General features: G+C 35.5%; 1 protein-coding gene and 1 non-coding gene across 3 annotated transcripts in view; one reads left to right on the top strand and one right to left on the bottom strand.

Moving 5' to 3' along the window:
• The window catches only part of SEMA3D (semaphorin 3D), a 233240-nt gene that overhangs the window by 103500 nt on the left and 112763 nt on the right, over window positions 1–16977 (bottom strand). For both annotated transcript variants that reach the window (XM_069586652.1, XM_069586653.1), the window contains one exon: window positions 2645–2707. In XM_069586652.1, the coding sequence (XP_069442753.1) occupies window positions 2645–2707 (63 nt within the window). The remainder of the gene's footprint in view (window positions 1–2644; window positions 2708–16977) is intronic.
• On the top strand, window positions 9306–9410 carry LOC138439871 (U6 spliceosomal RNA). The gene has a single exon (XR_011256818.1). It is a non-coding gene; the product is annotated as a U6 spliceosomal RNA (small nuclear RNA).

Here is a 16977-nt window from a genome sequence, read left to right as displayed (position 1 = left end):
TAATTCCTGGCTTCACTATTTACTGAATACATAATATAGGGCAAGTCAGTTAATTGTTCTGGTGTCAGTCTTCTCATATGGAAAATGAGGAATAATAATAAAATCTAATATATTGTCTTCAGGATTAATCAAGATTATAGGTATAAAAGCATTGAAAGCAGTTCCTGGAACATGGTAAGTACTATAAATATGTTACCTATTCTTATTAACTCTAAAATATAATATTATTTTAAGGGGACAAATTAAAAAAGGAGACAGACACTTTTATTATTCCTACATACTTCAACAGTAAACTTTACTGACTTCAGTAAAAACAGAAAAGCTCCCCAAACCTCTAATCCTAGGTTAACAGTAGGTGTTAGAGGTGATTATCAGCTCTCAAATACAATTGAATTGGAAGAATAGATTCCATATACTGGTTCTTATGTGCTATCTAGGACACTACCATCAAAAAAGTTTATCACTCTTTAACTTAATAAGAGGGGCAACTGAGTTACTATATAACTGGAATTAGTGAACATACTGAAATGAGAACACGGACACAATTAACACCTTCACTGATTGTCTGACCTTGAGAGCTTATCCCTCATCTATTCCATGGGAAAACTGACACTATTTCATTGTAGCACATTTAAAATAGCCTTTTCCTTCTTGCCTCTTCATCAGACACTCAGTACTAGTGAAATACAAACCATTGAAATGTTCACACTGTTTATGATAAGCTTCTATTGTTATGTAACAAAATGATTTTGAAAAACCATAACCAAAGCATCTATTTTCCCCATGAGTTAAAAAAAAGTACTGTGGCTTTTTCAGACCTGGGCACCTGCTCCCAGGGTACCTGACACTGAACAGGGTGAAGAAATTAGAGACATGAAAGGAAGAATATATTCTAAATTAGTTTAATCTTTCATTTCTAGTAAAATAAATACAAAAATGTTTTCCTGTTGCATTTGAAACAAACACTCCCTGATATATTTCTGCTAATATTAGGTGCCCGAAAAGATCACATTTAACACTGATTGAATACAAAATCAGGCATAACCAAAAGTTTCTTTCATTTTGATTATTTTGTTTTGTAGGACAATCGTCCCTCAGTATCCTCAGGGAATTGGCTCCAAAACCCTAACAGATATAAGAATCTGAAGATGCTCAAGTCCTTTATATAAAATGGCAGAAAAACCTCTATATACTTTATCTCATATACTTTTTCCCATATACTTTATGTCTAGATTACTTATAATACTTAGTACTATGTAATGATACATAAACAATTATAAATACAATATAAACAATTGTAAATACAATGTAAATACTATATAAAAGTTGCCAGAAGGCAGTAAATTCAAGTTTATTTTTTTGAAACTGTCTGGAATTTCTTTTTTGAAATATTTTTGATCCATAATCGGATATATGGATCAATATAACTCAATAATATAACTATACATATTTAGGCTCTTAATACTTGTTGAGTAAATGAATGAACAAATGAGTGAATAAGTCAGTTGTTATGAGGCTTCCCTGCTGGCTCAGATGGTAAAGAATCTGCCTCCAGTGTAGGAGACCTGGGTTCAGTCCCTGGGTTGGAAAGATCCCCTGGAGAAGGAAATGGCAACCCACTCCAGTATTCTTGCCTGGAGAATTTCACAGACAGAGAAGCCTGGTGGGCTACAGTCCAGACACAACTGAGCGACTTTCACTTTCATTTTTCACTTTGGATTGGTAGGCTTCTAAGCTTCCCCTTAAATTTATTAAGCAACATGTCATGTTGCTTTACCTTTATCACAATATTAAAGTGAGACATTTTTAATCTAGTTATGCCATCATACAACACACACTACTTGCTGTTATTAAATAAAAGGGTACTTCTCAGCTTAATATTTTTGGGTTATAGTGGTGAGGGGAAACATTCCAGGATGATGCAAAGGAAGCCTCACGATGTCCATGCTTTTGCCCAAAGTTGGAACTTTGTCATCTCAAGTTATATTCAGGGGGTGACTTATTTTTCCAAAGAAGAGCAATGCTCCCTATCATTACAATGCAAGAAGTCAGGGCAGAATCCAGAGAATTTGACCTGAATCAGAACTTTCAGATGAGAAGAGGTGGTCAAAGCCTTAGCATCTCAGGAGCTTAAACAGGCAACACAATTGGACGGAGCAAGCAAGACAATCGATCTTTCTTAGTATCTCTATAATGCCTACTTTTGAAAGAATTCTTGTAGTTATAAGTTTAATTTCACCCAAAATTAAATATCAAGTGTGTGTTTGTAATGCTACAACAACTGATGATTTTGTGTGCATTCACAAAATACATGGATTAAATAAAAATACACAATTCTAGAAATATAGTATTTCCTGATAGTTTATTTTTAAATATTTTAAATGTATTTTTGGTATTTTTTTGTGAAGAAAATACAATCAGAATTAACAATTTAGAAAGTGTAGTATTTCTAAATTTCTGAGAATAATGTCATTCATTTTGGCAAAGTAGAAATATTTTATATCATATTAATCTTTACACAGACTATTAGTGTGGTTGTAAAAATAATACACTAATGCCATTCATTCAATAAAATTTAATATAAATATTTGCTATCATATCAGTACCAGTTTAACAAAGATATTTTTTAAAGTCTCATACTTACATTGGCATCTTTCCCAGCTAATTTACACAATTCCACCCGTTCCTTTGCAGCAGGCCAATAAATCTGTAAAACATTTCAAGGTGTGTTAGAATCTGAATATTTAAAACACCCTACAATTCTAATTAGGAAAGGATGTGAAATTAAAGAGTGAGTATCAAGCCAAAAGCATATTGTTAGCTATGATTTAAGAATTTTGAGATTTAAATATTTTCTAAAATCATTCTAAAAAGATTAAAAGAAAAAACTGTCAGAAACATTCATTTCTGTCAATATTATAATTTCTTCTGAAATGTATTTAATAATAGATAAATCATGTGGTATAACTTCTTATTGTGACTTCAACAGAACTTCAGGTTAGCATTTGCTATAGTTAAGAGATTCTTTTTAGCCTGCTTTTTCTCTGTTTGCTCAGAGCAGTAGTGTACTATAAACATTCAGTGAGGTGTGAGAAACGGCTCTCTGTCAGAAGCATAATTTATCACTTCAAGTCAAAGACCAGTGTCAAATTGTTCATAATATTTAACACATATAAAACTGAGACACATCTTTCATTTAGTTAAACATTAAAATAGGATGATAAGCATTATCTTATTTAAATCTTTCAGTGACCTTTAAAATAGCTATGCTTATTCTCACCATTTTGGGGTCAGAAAATTTCTTCATATAGTCATTAAACAACAAGTCGAGGGCCATCAGACTGGTTTGCAACAGAGCCAAAGCATGACCCAAAGTCTGTGCCTTGAACTGGGAGGGGCGGGGGGTGGTCTCAAACACTACATAATAAATATCATTTGAGGAAATGCATACAGACAAAGGCAGTAGGCTCCTTGATTGATCACTTTTAATCAGCTTGAACAGTCCTGAATTTACCACAAATAATTTGTCTTGTTTTTAATGAACTTTAGAAGTTCTTCCAGGAAGTTTTTCAAAATAAAGCCTAAAACTGTTGTAATACTCCATTAGCTTACAGAAAGAATTGCTCTTTGTTAAGCTATAGGCAAGAAGAAACAAGAAAGTCAAGCTCTGAGTAGCTTATATGTTCCAAGAGTTCCTGACAAACTTTCATTATGTTTCTCATCAATGTTAGCAAAAAATATTTTAATAGGTGAGGGAAAAGGAAAATATCCTGAGGGAATACACTGAAAGAGACTTGTTAAACCTGGAATTGAACAAATGATTTAGAAGTCACTAATGTTTATATGATATTATATTCATAGTCAGATATCAGGGTTTTATATTTCTGAACAAAGAGAACATAGAATAGCACTTATATTCTTTGAATAGATGTATATGATGTAATTACTGTGATTTTTAAATAAAGCAAGGTTGTTCGTTTAGAGCATTAAAAAAAAAAATTCTGGCCACATCGGATGGCATGTGGGATCTTAGTTCCCTGACAATGGATTGAACCCAAGCCCTCTGCATTGAAAGCCCAGAGTCTTAACCATTGGACCACAAGGGAAGTCCTAGAGCATATTTTAACAACTACAAATCTAACGAAAAAGAGTGCAGGCTGTTGATATAGCAGCAGGCTCAGGTGACCAGCTAACATGGATGTGGCTCACAATAAAGACATAAAGATGCTGTTTGTCCAGAAATGGTTTAAAACACATTCACGTGATTTTGAACAATTGTTCAGATGCCCGGTTGTGTCTAACCCTTTGCAACCCCATGGACTCCAGCACTCCAGGCCTCCCTGTCCCTCATCATCTCCCAAAGTTTGCCCAAGTTCATGTCCATTGCATCCATGATGCCATCCAGCCATCTCATCCTCTGACACTCTCTTCTTCTGCCCTCAATCTTTCCCGGCATCAGGAACTTTTCCAATGAGTCAACTGTTCACATCAGATGACCAAAATACTGGAGCTTTAGCTTCATCATCAGCCTTTCCAATGAGTAGTCAAGGTTGATTTCCCTTAAGATTAACTGGTTTGATCTCTTTGCTGTCCAAGAGACTCTCGGGAGTCTTCTCTGGCACCACAATTTGAAGGCATTAATTCTTTGGTGCTTTGCCTTCTTTGTGCTTCAGCTCTCACAATTGTACATGACCACTGGGAAGACCATAGCCTTCATTATTCGGATCTTTGTTGACAAAGTAATGGCTCTGCTTTTCAATACACTGTCTAGGTTTGTCATAGCTTTCCTGCCAAGAAGCAATTGTCTTCTGATTTCATGGCTGCAGTCACCATCTGCAGTTATTTTAGAGCCCAAGAAGAGGAAATCTGTCACTACTTCTCCCTTCCCCCCTTCTGTTTGCCATGAAGTAATGGTGCCAGATGACATGATCTTAATTTTTTTATTTAGTTTTAAGCTGGTTTTTTTTTCACTCTCCTACTTCACCCTCATCAAGAGGCTCTTTAGTTCCTCTTCATTTTCTGCCATTAGAGTGGTATCATCTGCATGTCTGACGTTTTGAATAACAGCCAGCAATAAAATATGAATGGACTATCGCAATGAAAAGCAGTATGAATGGACCTCAGAAATTTCATTATTAGTGAAAAAAGTATATTCCTCAAAATGACCAATAGCATAATCTCCTTAGAATAATGTTAAAAACAACTAAAATAAAAGGCACTTTTTATGTATGTATGTACATACGATAAATAAATAAAAAGAAAGCAGAAGAGTGATGAATACAGGATTCAGACAGATGATTATACAAGACTAGTAAGAATAAAAAGATTACCAGTAAAAAAAAGACCAGGATATTACAGATTTTAGCTTTTGTTCTGGATGGTGTGTTTTCAGATGTTTATTTCGTAGCTGTTTTTAATTATGTAAATTAGTAAATGAATCAAAATGGGCCATGCATAAACCAGATGACAAACAACAGTCTGTCATCAATCTGAAATTAAGAAGTCCTAAATCAATTAATATATGAAGAGCAAAAATAAAACACTGTAGCTTAGCTATCAGGAAATTTGAGAGTTTCTTCAAGTTGTTTTATTTTATTGTTTATTTTTATTTTTAGTCACTGGCAGCAAAAACACTGAACTGAGTATACTTCTTGTCCCTTTAAAAATAACACCTTGAATAACACCTTCAAGTTATGGAATCTTGAATTTATGGAATCTTTGTTTCATATTTGAACTTATAAGCTCAAGATATCATCTTTTATCTTGCTGATTATTTATTATTATTCTTAATTGTGATAAAATATGCATAACATCAAATGTATCGCCTTATTTTAAGCATATAGTTCAGTATTGTTACATATATGCACTTTGTACAATCTCAAGAATTCTTTCATCTTGCAATACTGCAAAGCTACATTTGCTGATTCTTTTGCGCAACAGTGATTTTACAAAGGATAACTTTGTATCATTGGAATAAAAATAAATGGTACACAGAATGCATATCCACAATGTGTCAACTTGTTTAATCACTAGCTCATTTTTTTTGGTCTCTAATCTAGATTAATATTTCTTTGAATCCTTTCAGTATGTCAGATCTTGCTCTTTTCTGTTTTTATATGATGGTCAGATTTAATCATATTTCAGAGATAAATTTAGAATAAATATTTGTAGATTTGTTCAGACCTGAATAGCTTACTGGTATTAGTACTATTCAAAAAAAAAAAAAAAGGAAATACAGGACTGTTTTCATAGTAAGTGTGACTTAAAAAAAAAAAAGACAAAGAATATCACTGGGTTCTTTCTTTTACCTTAAACCAATGTACTCAGTGCTTGAGTTGAAGTAAATTATGAGATAAATGATGTTTCTAAAATTGATTTTTAATATATTTATAAGAGCTTCAAAAAGGAGTTATCTAAAGATTGATAAAATATAAAAGCCATCTCTTTTTTTATCATTTTTGAAGTCTAAATCAAAGTTCCAAGGTTAGCACAGATTACTTACTGTTCATTACTTATTTGTTCATTAAACACATAACTATGAAAGGGCTTCTGTATACCTGATAAGGTGTGGCACTGAGGTCTACAATATGAGTCAGAAGACAGTTCTGTAAACAGGGTAATGGCATTTTCACCAGAGATATAAACCTAGGGAGAAGGGAGCACAGAGGATGGGGCCAGGATGCTCAGGGAGCCCTAGAAGCACTATGTGGGAAAAAAGTCCCTACCAGTCTTGACTTCTGAGCCGTTATTTTAAATTACTTGATCTTATAGTTTCAACTCTAATATAACAGTTTAGTTGAATAGTTTCAGCTCTAATTGTGTCTTAAAGACTTGACAGTAAAATAGTAATTGAAGATTCTGTTTTCTCTTTGTAAAGGGGCACAAATTTTAAAAGATGTTTAAATGGTTTAATTGTACATTTTCAGTTATTAACTTTAAGTCATACAATTTTAAACTGAATTATGTCACCCTAGTAAATGAAGCAATTAATACTAAAATGACAAGCTTCCAAGAACTGAGTTTCTGATTAGTGGGTAAATGCTATACAAAGATATTCAAGCACTGAAAATTTGTTGGACTTCAAAAGCCAATATTAATAAATCTTCTAATGTCTGTTTACAAAGCAGAATTTTTCCCCAAAATGTTATCTCACTTTTCATGATTCTCCTTCAATCCCATAAAGCCTAAAACTTGTTAAAAAACAGAAATTATCCCTAGGTCATTATTGTTATTCCACAGGAATTCTAAGATAGTATCATAAAGACAATTTTACTTCTTAAGGAAACATTCAAGCCATAAAAATAAAGTTGTTGAAATTATATTGGCTTATTTTGACATATTGCTGTCAAGAATTTAGGAATCACAAATAGAATTATCTTAAGAATAACAATCTAGAAGATATCTGATTATCTTTCAGACTCTAAACATTTACTTAAAAGGGAAAAAAAAATCACTGAAGTTGTGCCAGTATTTAAAAGCAATCATTTTAATTATTTATGGTGAAATTTTCTTTTACTTGCTACCTAGTCATTAGAATAAGGTTTATTTATTTATTTTTTTAATATTCACTTTGATCCATTTGTTGATAAACAATGTGCTGTGCTGTGCTCAATTGCTCAGTCATGTCCTACTCTTTGCAACCCCATGGGTGGTATGTAGTCCGCCAGGCTCCTCTGTCCATGGGGATTCTCCAGGCAAGAATACTGGAGTGGGTTGCCGTGACTGCCTCCAGCACAAAGCAGCAAAATTTCATGCAATTCAATATAAAAACAAAGCCAAAGAAACAAAATTTCCACACATACTTACATAGATTTGGCAGAAATATGTTCAAGTAACGTATTTGTTTTTTAATTATCTTTTGAAGTGACGTATATAATATGAGAAATTGAGTATGTTTGTGTGTGTACGTGTGTGTAGAGAGGTACAGAGTGGACAAAACTGTAAGAAAAAAAGAGCTACAGACAGAGACAGAGATTTTAATTCTGATTGGAGATACAGTATTTCACATATAGTTTCAAGTATCAACATGGTTTACACAAAAGCCCAGGAAGTACCTGAGATCTTGAGATTATTTCAATAGCCCAGGTAGTATACTTTGAAACTGCCTCATGCTCAGACAAAAATCACACCTCATACTTAAAGATACAAAGTCCACAATCTCTATAAAAGGCTTTCTTGATCATTAGGTAATGGGAAAGTTTTACAGCAGTGATTATTAATACTCTCACTGCCTTCACTGAATTTATTAACAGTAAAATGACATACACATTCTCTTGCACTTTGGAGCTTTGCCTATCCAGCATCATACCATATTAAGAGCTGCATGTGCAAGGCAAACAAAACACATACTCTATTTCTAAAAGTTGATGCAGTTGTCATTACTCCTTTAGAAAATTAACCATAGACATTTTTCTTTCACTTATCAATATGAGGCATACCAGAAGCTGAGATGTTACTTGCATAACTGCCTTATTTCAGTTGTCCTGAAATATTCCCACAGAACACTAGTTTTTAACTAACATTGTATGATGTACCAGACACAGATCTTAAGGCTCTCATTTTGGTGGGAGTACTCTTCCAGACCTTGGAGCCTAGACATGAAGGATCTCAAATATGTACAAAGCTGATCTTGCCATCCGTGTGCAGGGCAGACATCAGAAATCAAACAGATCTTTTCTGTGGATCCAGATGAGCCCAAGAATTTTTCTCAACGTAATTACCTAGGGTGAAACTACTAATTAAACCACTACAAAATAATTAGGGGTTGCAAATTGGTTTTAATTTGAGTGCTAATCTTAGAGATCAAGCCAATAACAGAAAACTACATGGGAAAGAAGAGAAGTAAATAACTGTATAAAATGTCTCCACTTGAAAATGGTAATTTATGAGTTAATGTTTTAAAACAAGTATGTCTGATAAGTTAGTTTCCATATTCAACAATTTACTGACTTACCATGTTAGTATGCTTATGTTGTCTTCAAAGTATTTCATAATTGAAATTGATCACTTCCAAAAGATTCATCTCTGCCTGTAACACTTGAAAGGATCGGATACTAACTTCTAAATAGATATATGTAGTGCTCACTTTGTCAGCACCATGTCAACCTATTCCAGTATTCTTGCCTGGAAAATCCTATGGACAGAAGAGCCTCGATCCATGGGGTTGCAGAGTTGGACATGACTGAGCAATTTAGCACAGAGGCTATGCAGTGACTTAAGAATTTTTACTAAGGAAGGAAAATAATTGAGTTGTTAGGAGATGAGGAGCAGATGAATACATGCATATGTATGACTGAGCCCCTTTGTTGTTCACCTGACACTGAAATACTAAAATTGGAAGTATACAGAAAAGATTAGTATGCTCCCTACACAAGGATGACATGTAACTTTGTGAAGGGCTACATATTTCTTTAAAAAACAAGTACAAAGGTATATATCTGTTTCTTTCAGATTTACAGAATGTAGATTACTACTCTGAAGAGAGACAATAGAACCTATGATCTATTAACCTTATGTTGATTTTATTTGCTTTGTTGTTCATTCACAGAGTTGTGTCCGACTCTTTGCAATTCCACAGACTCCAGCATGCCAGGCTTCCCTCTCTTCCTGTCCTTCACTATCTCCCACAGTTTGTTCAAACTCATCTCCATTGAGTCAGTGATGCCATGCAACTATCTTATCTCCTGTTACGCCCTTTTCCTCCTGCTTTCAATCTCTCCCAGCATTAGTCCTTCCAATGAATATTTAGGGTTGATTTCCTTTAGGATTGACTGGTTTGATCTCCTTGCTGTTCAAGGGAATCTCAAGAGTCTTTTCCAACACCACAGGTCAAAAGCATCAATTCTTTGGCACTCAGCCTTCTTTATGGTCCAACTCTCACATCCATACACAACTACTGGAAAAACCATAGCTTTGAGTAGTAGAACCTTTGTCAGCAAAGTGTTGTCTCTAATTCTTAATATGCTGTCTAGGTTTCTCACAGCTTTTCTTCCAAGGAGCAAGTGTCTTTTAATTTTGTGGCTGCAGTTTCTGTCCACAGTGATTTTGGAACTCAAGAAAATAAAATCTGCCACTGTTTCTACTTTTCCACCATCTATTTGCCATGAAGTGATGGGACTGGATACCATGATATTAGTTTTCGAATGTTCAGTTTTAGGCCAGCTATTCCACTCTCTTCTTTCACTCTCATCAAGAGGCTCTTTAACTCCTCTTTGCTTTCTGCCATTAGAAGGGTATTATCTGCATATCTGACGGTTGTTGATATTTCTCCCTGCAATCTTGATTCCAGTTTGTGATTCATCCAGCCTTGCATTTAGCATGATGTACTCTGCATACAAGTTAAACAAGCAGGATGAGAATATACATCTTTGATAAATTCCTTTCCCAATTTTGAACCAATCCATGTTCCATGTCTGGTTCTAACTGTTGCTTCTTGTCCTGTATACAGGTTTCCCAGGCAGGTAATGTGGTCTGGTAAAGTGGTCTGGTATTCCTATCTGTTTAAGAATTTTCCACAGTTTGTTGTGATCCACAGTCAAAGGCTTTAGTGTAGTCAATGAAGCAGAAGTAGAAGTTTTTCTGGAATTCCCTTGCTTTTTATATGATCCAACAGATGTTGGCAATTTGATCTCTGTTTCTTCTACCTTTTCTAAATCCACCTTGTACATCTGGAAGTTCATGGTTCATGTACTGCTGAAGCCTAGCTTGAAGGATTTTGAGTATTACCTTGCTAGCATGCGAAATGAGCACAATTGTACACAATCATAAGCAGACTATATTTGCTTATCTCTTTCCAAAATCCAAAATGATTTGCTTTTTTTTTTTGAAGCATATTTACTTGAATACAAATAGGCAGGAGGAGCTCACAGTAAAATGCTGCAATGTCTCTAACAATTACAGTTTCATTTATAAGCTATATAACTTATTAAGAGTTATCACTTAGTAAGGTGAAATGTCAGGCACTTTATTTTTAATTAGTTAATCGTAGGCAAGTTACAGAAACATTCAAATAATGATAAGGCCTTATAACAACATCCTAAGGAAATGCTAATTATATCTGCTGTTTGTTTCATCTTTGGAGAAGCAATTTAATTGACTCAAGTTAGCAAGTGCAAGGTCAGTCAAATGCCCTTTGCCCTAATTTAGAGATGTCAAAACAGCTGAATGGAATACCAAGAGGAAGTTACAACTTGTCCATAAAATCTAATTAAAGACAAAATTTCAGTCTTAAAAATTCAAGTGGCCATCTCTGTTAAAGAACAGGAGCCAAGTTTTTGAATGGTTGTAAAAAAAGTTGGGAAAATGCTGTTCTAAATGCTGTATGACACAAGGATATGAACAACTGAGGGAGCAGTGACTACTCCAGAGTCTGGGTTCCCAGGACATAAGAGAGGTAGGAGACCTAAGCTGAAAGAACAAAGTGCTGGAAATAAAGACAGGAGGGCCAGCGGTGAAGCTCATAGATCTCAAACTGGCTAGGATAGAAACTGTTACAGAAGGGGAAGTTTAAATTCTTAAGTTTTGGGTCTAATCTGGGCACATAGCTTTCCTCATGAAGTAAGTCTTGGGTAAGAACTGTCTTTCCCTTTCTTGTTTTAGGACTCGTCTCAAAGCCTCTTTTACCAATACATTTAGTTTTCTTCTACTGCCTACTTCTGAATTCCGATACACTCATGCTTATCACATCCATCTGCCCCTTTCTTTCTGCAAGCAGATTAAGCTTGGGACTTTTGCCTGGCATAAAGAGCAATGAACTGCGGTGGACTCCCAAGACAGGAGTTCAACTCTCTACTGCATCACTTGTTAGCAGCTAATGCTGCGCTTTCAACTGTTATCTTAGCATTATCTGCAGAATTAGCTTTTGTATTATACAAATCAAAAGGAAATTTAAGACATCCACAGATAGGCTGGTAATTTTGAATTTGTGGTGCAATTACTACTGTGGATAGATTCCAAAATTTTGTAAGGAATACAAGTCACAGACTCCATTATCTTCTTCAACAAGTATATGACTCATTAAAGTTAAGTAACCACTGATACTGAGTGACCAGGGACATCACTTTTCCTTTCTACCCTCTTTAGCACCTGGCACAGCTTCGCATATAGAATAAGTACTTGAAAATTATTGAAACGTGATCTACAGTTTCCTGTAAAACTGGAGACAGAGAAAGAGTTCTTGTCAGAGTTCTGGCAGAGGCCTGAGCAGTCTGACAACATCCTGACAGTCCATTACAGTGACCAGATGGGACCTGCACATCAGCACCCGGGCGGGGGAGCCAGCCCATCCATGAACGAGGCAATTGTTCCACCTCTGATGACTAGACAGCATGTGTTCTGCAGGCAATAGGAGCAGATTAATCACCATGAAACTAAGCAGGGCGCCTTATACCAAAACTTAATTTATTGGGATGTCCGCATGGTTTCCAAGGGTCTATATTTTCTTTATTTCAAGTATTAACTAAGAAAAGAGTGGTAATTTTCTTTCATCAATAACTTGATTTTAATTGAAAAGTTATTTATTCTGAGTCTTTCCCCCCAAATAATAGACTTCCAGGGTCACACATTAGATGAGAATGTCTTATTCAGCCATGAAATGAGTTAATGAAATAGTCAGAAGGTCACTCTGATTTATAAAAGCATTTCTGCTTATACTCAATATAAAGCAAGCAAGTACAGGATCCCCATGTATGAGAAACCCTCCTGTTTTAGGCTTCCCTAAGGAAAGGAAAATAAATTCCTTTCATGCTATACAAAAAAAAGGGTGTTTAAATATTCCACTGAAAATTATTGTAGTTAAAATTATAAACTAATTATAATTTTTCTAGTCAAAGTGCTTAAAAACAGAAGCATAATTTGATAAATTTCAAGTAATCTAATTTTCATAATTACATACCTTGTTAAATAAGGAAAAAAATAATACAAAATTACATTATGGTTGTTAGGAAGAAGAAAAAAACTGTCACATTTATAAACATGGAATGACTATGAACAATAAGGTAAAAAAGAAAGTCAAGCTGCTTAGAGTGTCTGAGTTCTAGCTTTTAAGGGTTTTATCTTTATCCAATGTTTCCTTTTAAATAGTTTTGATTATTTTTTGGTTAAATAACTGAAAGAATCTAAAGTTCATAACTGTGGGGATCTAACTTTAGCAAGGTGAAATGAAACTGTCTCAAGTTATTCCATAAAAATATGGAATCCTCTTAGGTAGGCTATAAAATTTATATTGCTTTGATATATTGCTTTCTCATTTTAAAACCCATAGGCAAAGTTCCTTTGGTTCTGCCAGAAACATATTTAGTGCTTTTTACATTAAAAACAAACATCAACATACCTTGAACTAAAAAATTATGTTCAACTATCTTGAACATAAAAAATTTTTAAGTATTAAACTGCTTCTGCTTTCAACCCTGTAAATTTAGCTAATAGGTTTCTGTTGGGGCCCGGTTAACAGTCTTCACTTTTGATTAGATAACATAGCAATTCTTCGAACATTTTATGTACAGCATTTAATTTTGACACATGTCAGTTTCAAGATAAAATATTTTTAATTAAATAAATAACAAGGGAAAAAGATAAGTACTGTCTCAAAGTGAAATTAAACTATTTGAAGATTAATGTTTAGATTATTTAAAAGTGAATCACTGCATGTCCTACATTCTCATTTATTAGCTTCTCAGTTATGACTTAGCTTTGCTAGAACCCAACAGAAATACTATTGAAAAACATGGGAAACAAGATGTAAAACAGCAAATGTTTTGAATAAGGCTATTACTATCCAAAATGTAAATTATAATAAGGATACTGACATTCTCCATTATTCCTATAATTCTAGAGTATATACATCAGGAATGATATACAATGAGCTTGCCTGTTTCATTTGGAGGTAAAGCAACATTCTTTTAAAAGCTCATTTCAGTTCTGATGAGATGGATGAAACTGGAGCCGATTATACAGAGTGAAGTAAGCCAGAAAGAAAAACACCAATACAGTATACTAACACATATATATGGAATTTAGAAAGATGGCAATGACGACCCTGTATGCAAGACAGCAAAAAAGACACAGATGTGTATAATGGACTTTTGGACTCAGAGGGAAAGGGCGAGGGTGGGATGATTTGGGAGAATGACATTGAAACATGTATAATATCATGTAAGAATTGAATCGCCAGTCTATGTCTGACGCAGGATACAGCATGCTTGGGGCTGGTGCATGGGGATGACCCAGAGAGATGTTATGGGGAGGGAGGAGGGAGGGGGGTTCAGGATGGGGAACACGTGTACACCCGTGGCAGATTCATGTTGATGTGTGGCAAAACCAATACAACATTGTAAAGTAATTAGCCTCCAATTAAAATAAATAAATTTATATTTAAAAAAAGAAAAAAATAATAAAAGCTCATTTTATGACTTAGACAGTAGAGCAAGGTATTAAAAAATAAATTTTAGGTGATAAAAAATTGAAAATGACATGTTAGCTCAGGATGCAAAAAATCTTCAAAGTAGGTGGCCAAGAATCATATAGAACATCTATGTTCAAGCTATAAAATAGTTGGATCCGCTTTTTCTTTTCCCTTGAGAAGGATATTTTCTCCGAGATAGTTGTATCATGTGTCTTACAAGCCCTAGGGTGAGGAGTAGATGCCAGGGAATCAGCTTTGATGGCACCTCAAGATGTACCTGGGGGCTTCCCAGGTGGCACTAATGGTGCAGAATCCACCAGTCAATGCAGGAGATATAAGAGACACAGGTTCAATCCTTGGGTCTGGAAGACCCCCTGGAGGAGGAAATGGCAAGCCACTGCAGTATTCTTGCCTGAAGAATCCCATGGACAGAAGAGACTAGCAGGTTACAGTCCATAGGGTCACAAAGAGTTGAACACAACTGAAGATGCACTAGCTGTTAAACACGCTGCTGTGGGACACTGTGAATGAATGCATAAAGAATAAGAGAGAGACTGACAGGTTGCAGCAAAAGCAGAGGCCAGGCTCAGGGACCATACTGATATCAACCTGAAATTCCAGAGTGTGTCCAGGAAAATACACATGACAGTTTCCTAGGGGACAGGTGGGAGCCATGCTCATGCAAAAATGGGAGGGCATGAAGTCCCCTTGATCCTATTTAAGACTATAGATTGAAAAGACTTTCGAAGTTAACATTTGATGGGACTGCAACCTGCTTCAGGATAGAGAATCAGAACACACTGGTAGAGCAGAAATACAGTCACTTGTATCCAGAGAACTGCAAGAGAAGAAACTCCAGAAAGAGGACATTCCAGAAACTCACAATGCTTATGAAAGAAAAGTCACCCTTTAACGTCTGACAAGGCCAGACGGATGAGAAGTGGGGTCTCTCTGGTGATGGCAAAAGGTACTTCCCTGAACCCCTTTTCTCTCCCCTCCTCCTGATATGACATTAGAGGGTCAGACACTGAGTATAACAGCTCACAAAAGAGGAGGTGCGCTAAGCAGAGTCAGGAGTGAAGAAGCCTCTAAATTTCTCCCTACTTGAGAGCCTGCCCTCCCTCCCATGGCATGCCCAAACAGGGAGAATTTTAAATGAGGTTGAATGCTCTGTTATATGAGAATGGACCTTTTAACTGCTGGGTAACAATTGTATACTACCCAAGAGTGACCTGGAAAGTGATGGGGTCTGCTGAAGTCAGACGGGTCCAGGGAGATAACAGAGTCCCACAGAGTAGATTGAAATGAACTGTGGGAGGTAAAATAAAGTTGTTTATTATTATGCTCCATGAGTTGACATAACGGTTGCTGTTAGATTAGCAGGTGAAATAAATAATAACTGTAGTTTCAGAGTAAGCTTGTTTCTCATTGGTCTATTCATCAGCCTCTATAGCCTACTTGAAAAAAACGAGAGAAAACAAAAGAAAACCAAGAAAAAAATGCTTCATTAATAGATACAAAGGCCATACTTAGCTTAATAAATCATTCCCTTTGTGACCTTTTTGCTTGCATGCTGGTTTAGAGACTAACTCCGCCCAAGCATGGTTTGAACTGCTTCCAAAATGAGTTACATTTTCAGATAGAAGGATCCCAACAATTCATTAAATTAAGCCAACTAAATAACATAACCAAACAGAGTATTGGATTTTTTTTTTTTACTGTCAACTATGATTCCATTAAAAAGAAAGAGTGAGAAGAGAGAGTGAGAGACTTTTAGCTTGTATATATTACTGCTAAAGTTTACATAGAGAGAGCTCTGGATTTTACATGAATTATTGCTAGGACTACTTAAGGCTGGCTGAGGTGGAAAATGTTCATTTGTAGTCAAAGTGACAGATACTGTGTAGTTCAGGATAATTTGTTTAGAAGCCACAGGTCCTTAAACCATACAGTACAACTGTCAAACACTTTCATTATTATGATGCCTACACTGAACAGGTTTCTCACGCATCACTTATAAATGAATGATAAATGGATATAAATGTCTGTCTACAGTTGACCACCTTTTTCAAGGACTATATTAAAATTCCTCTGACTCTAGAGATGGGATAGGTTAAGGGTTAGGGCAGAGAAATCTAGTTTAACTGAGGCCACAGGTGGCGCTAGTTGTAAAGAACCCAGCTGCCAATGCATATGTTAAGAGAGGAAGGTTTGATTCCTGGGTTGGAAAGACCCCCAGGAAGAGGGCATGGCAACCGACTCCAGTATTCTTGCCTAGAGAACCCCATGGACAGAGGAGCCTGGTGGGCTACAGTCCATAGGATCACAGAGTCTGGCATGACTGGAGCAACTTAGCATGCACACATGAGAAATTTACACGTGGAGGGGAGAAATGATTTTTTTCTACCCCATTTCTCAAACATGTTTTTCCCATGCTATGGCTATAGTCCATAGGGTTGCAAAGAGTCAGACACGACAGAAGCAACTTAGCATGCACTCACACCACGTTCTTAGCATCAATAATAGACACTCAAAGTTTTCTATGAAAAAGATTTTAAAAAACTGAGTTAGGTAGA

The sequence above is a fragment of the Ovis canadensis genome, chromosome 4 (genome assembly GCF_042477335.2).
Source record: "Ovis canadensis isolate MfBH-ARS-UI-01 breed Bighorn chromosome 4, ARS-UI_OviCan_v2, whole genome shotgun sequence".
Classification (NCBI taxonomy): domain Eukaryota; kingdom Metazoa; phylum Chordata; class Mammalia; order Artiodactyla; family Bovidae; genus Ovis; species Ovis canadensis.
The sequence above is the reverse complement of the archived record's forward strand: the minus strand, read 5'-3'. Positions and strand labels throughout refer to the sequence as shown.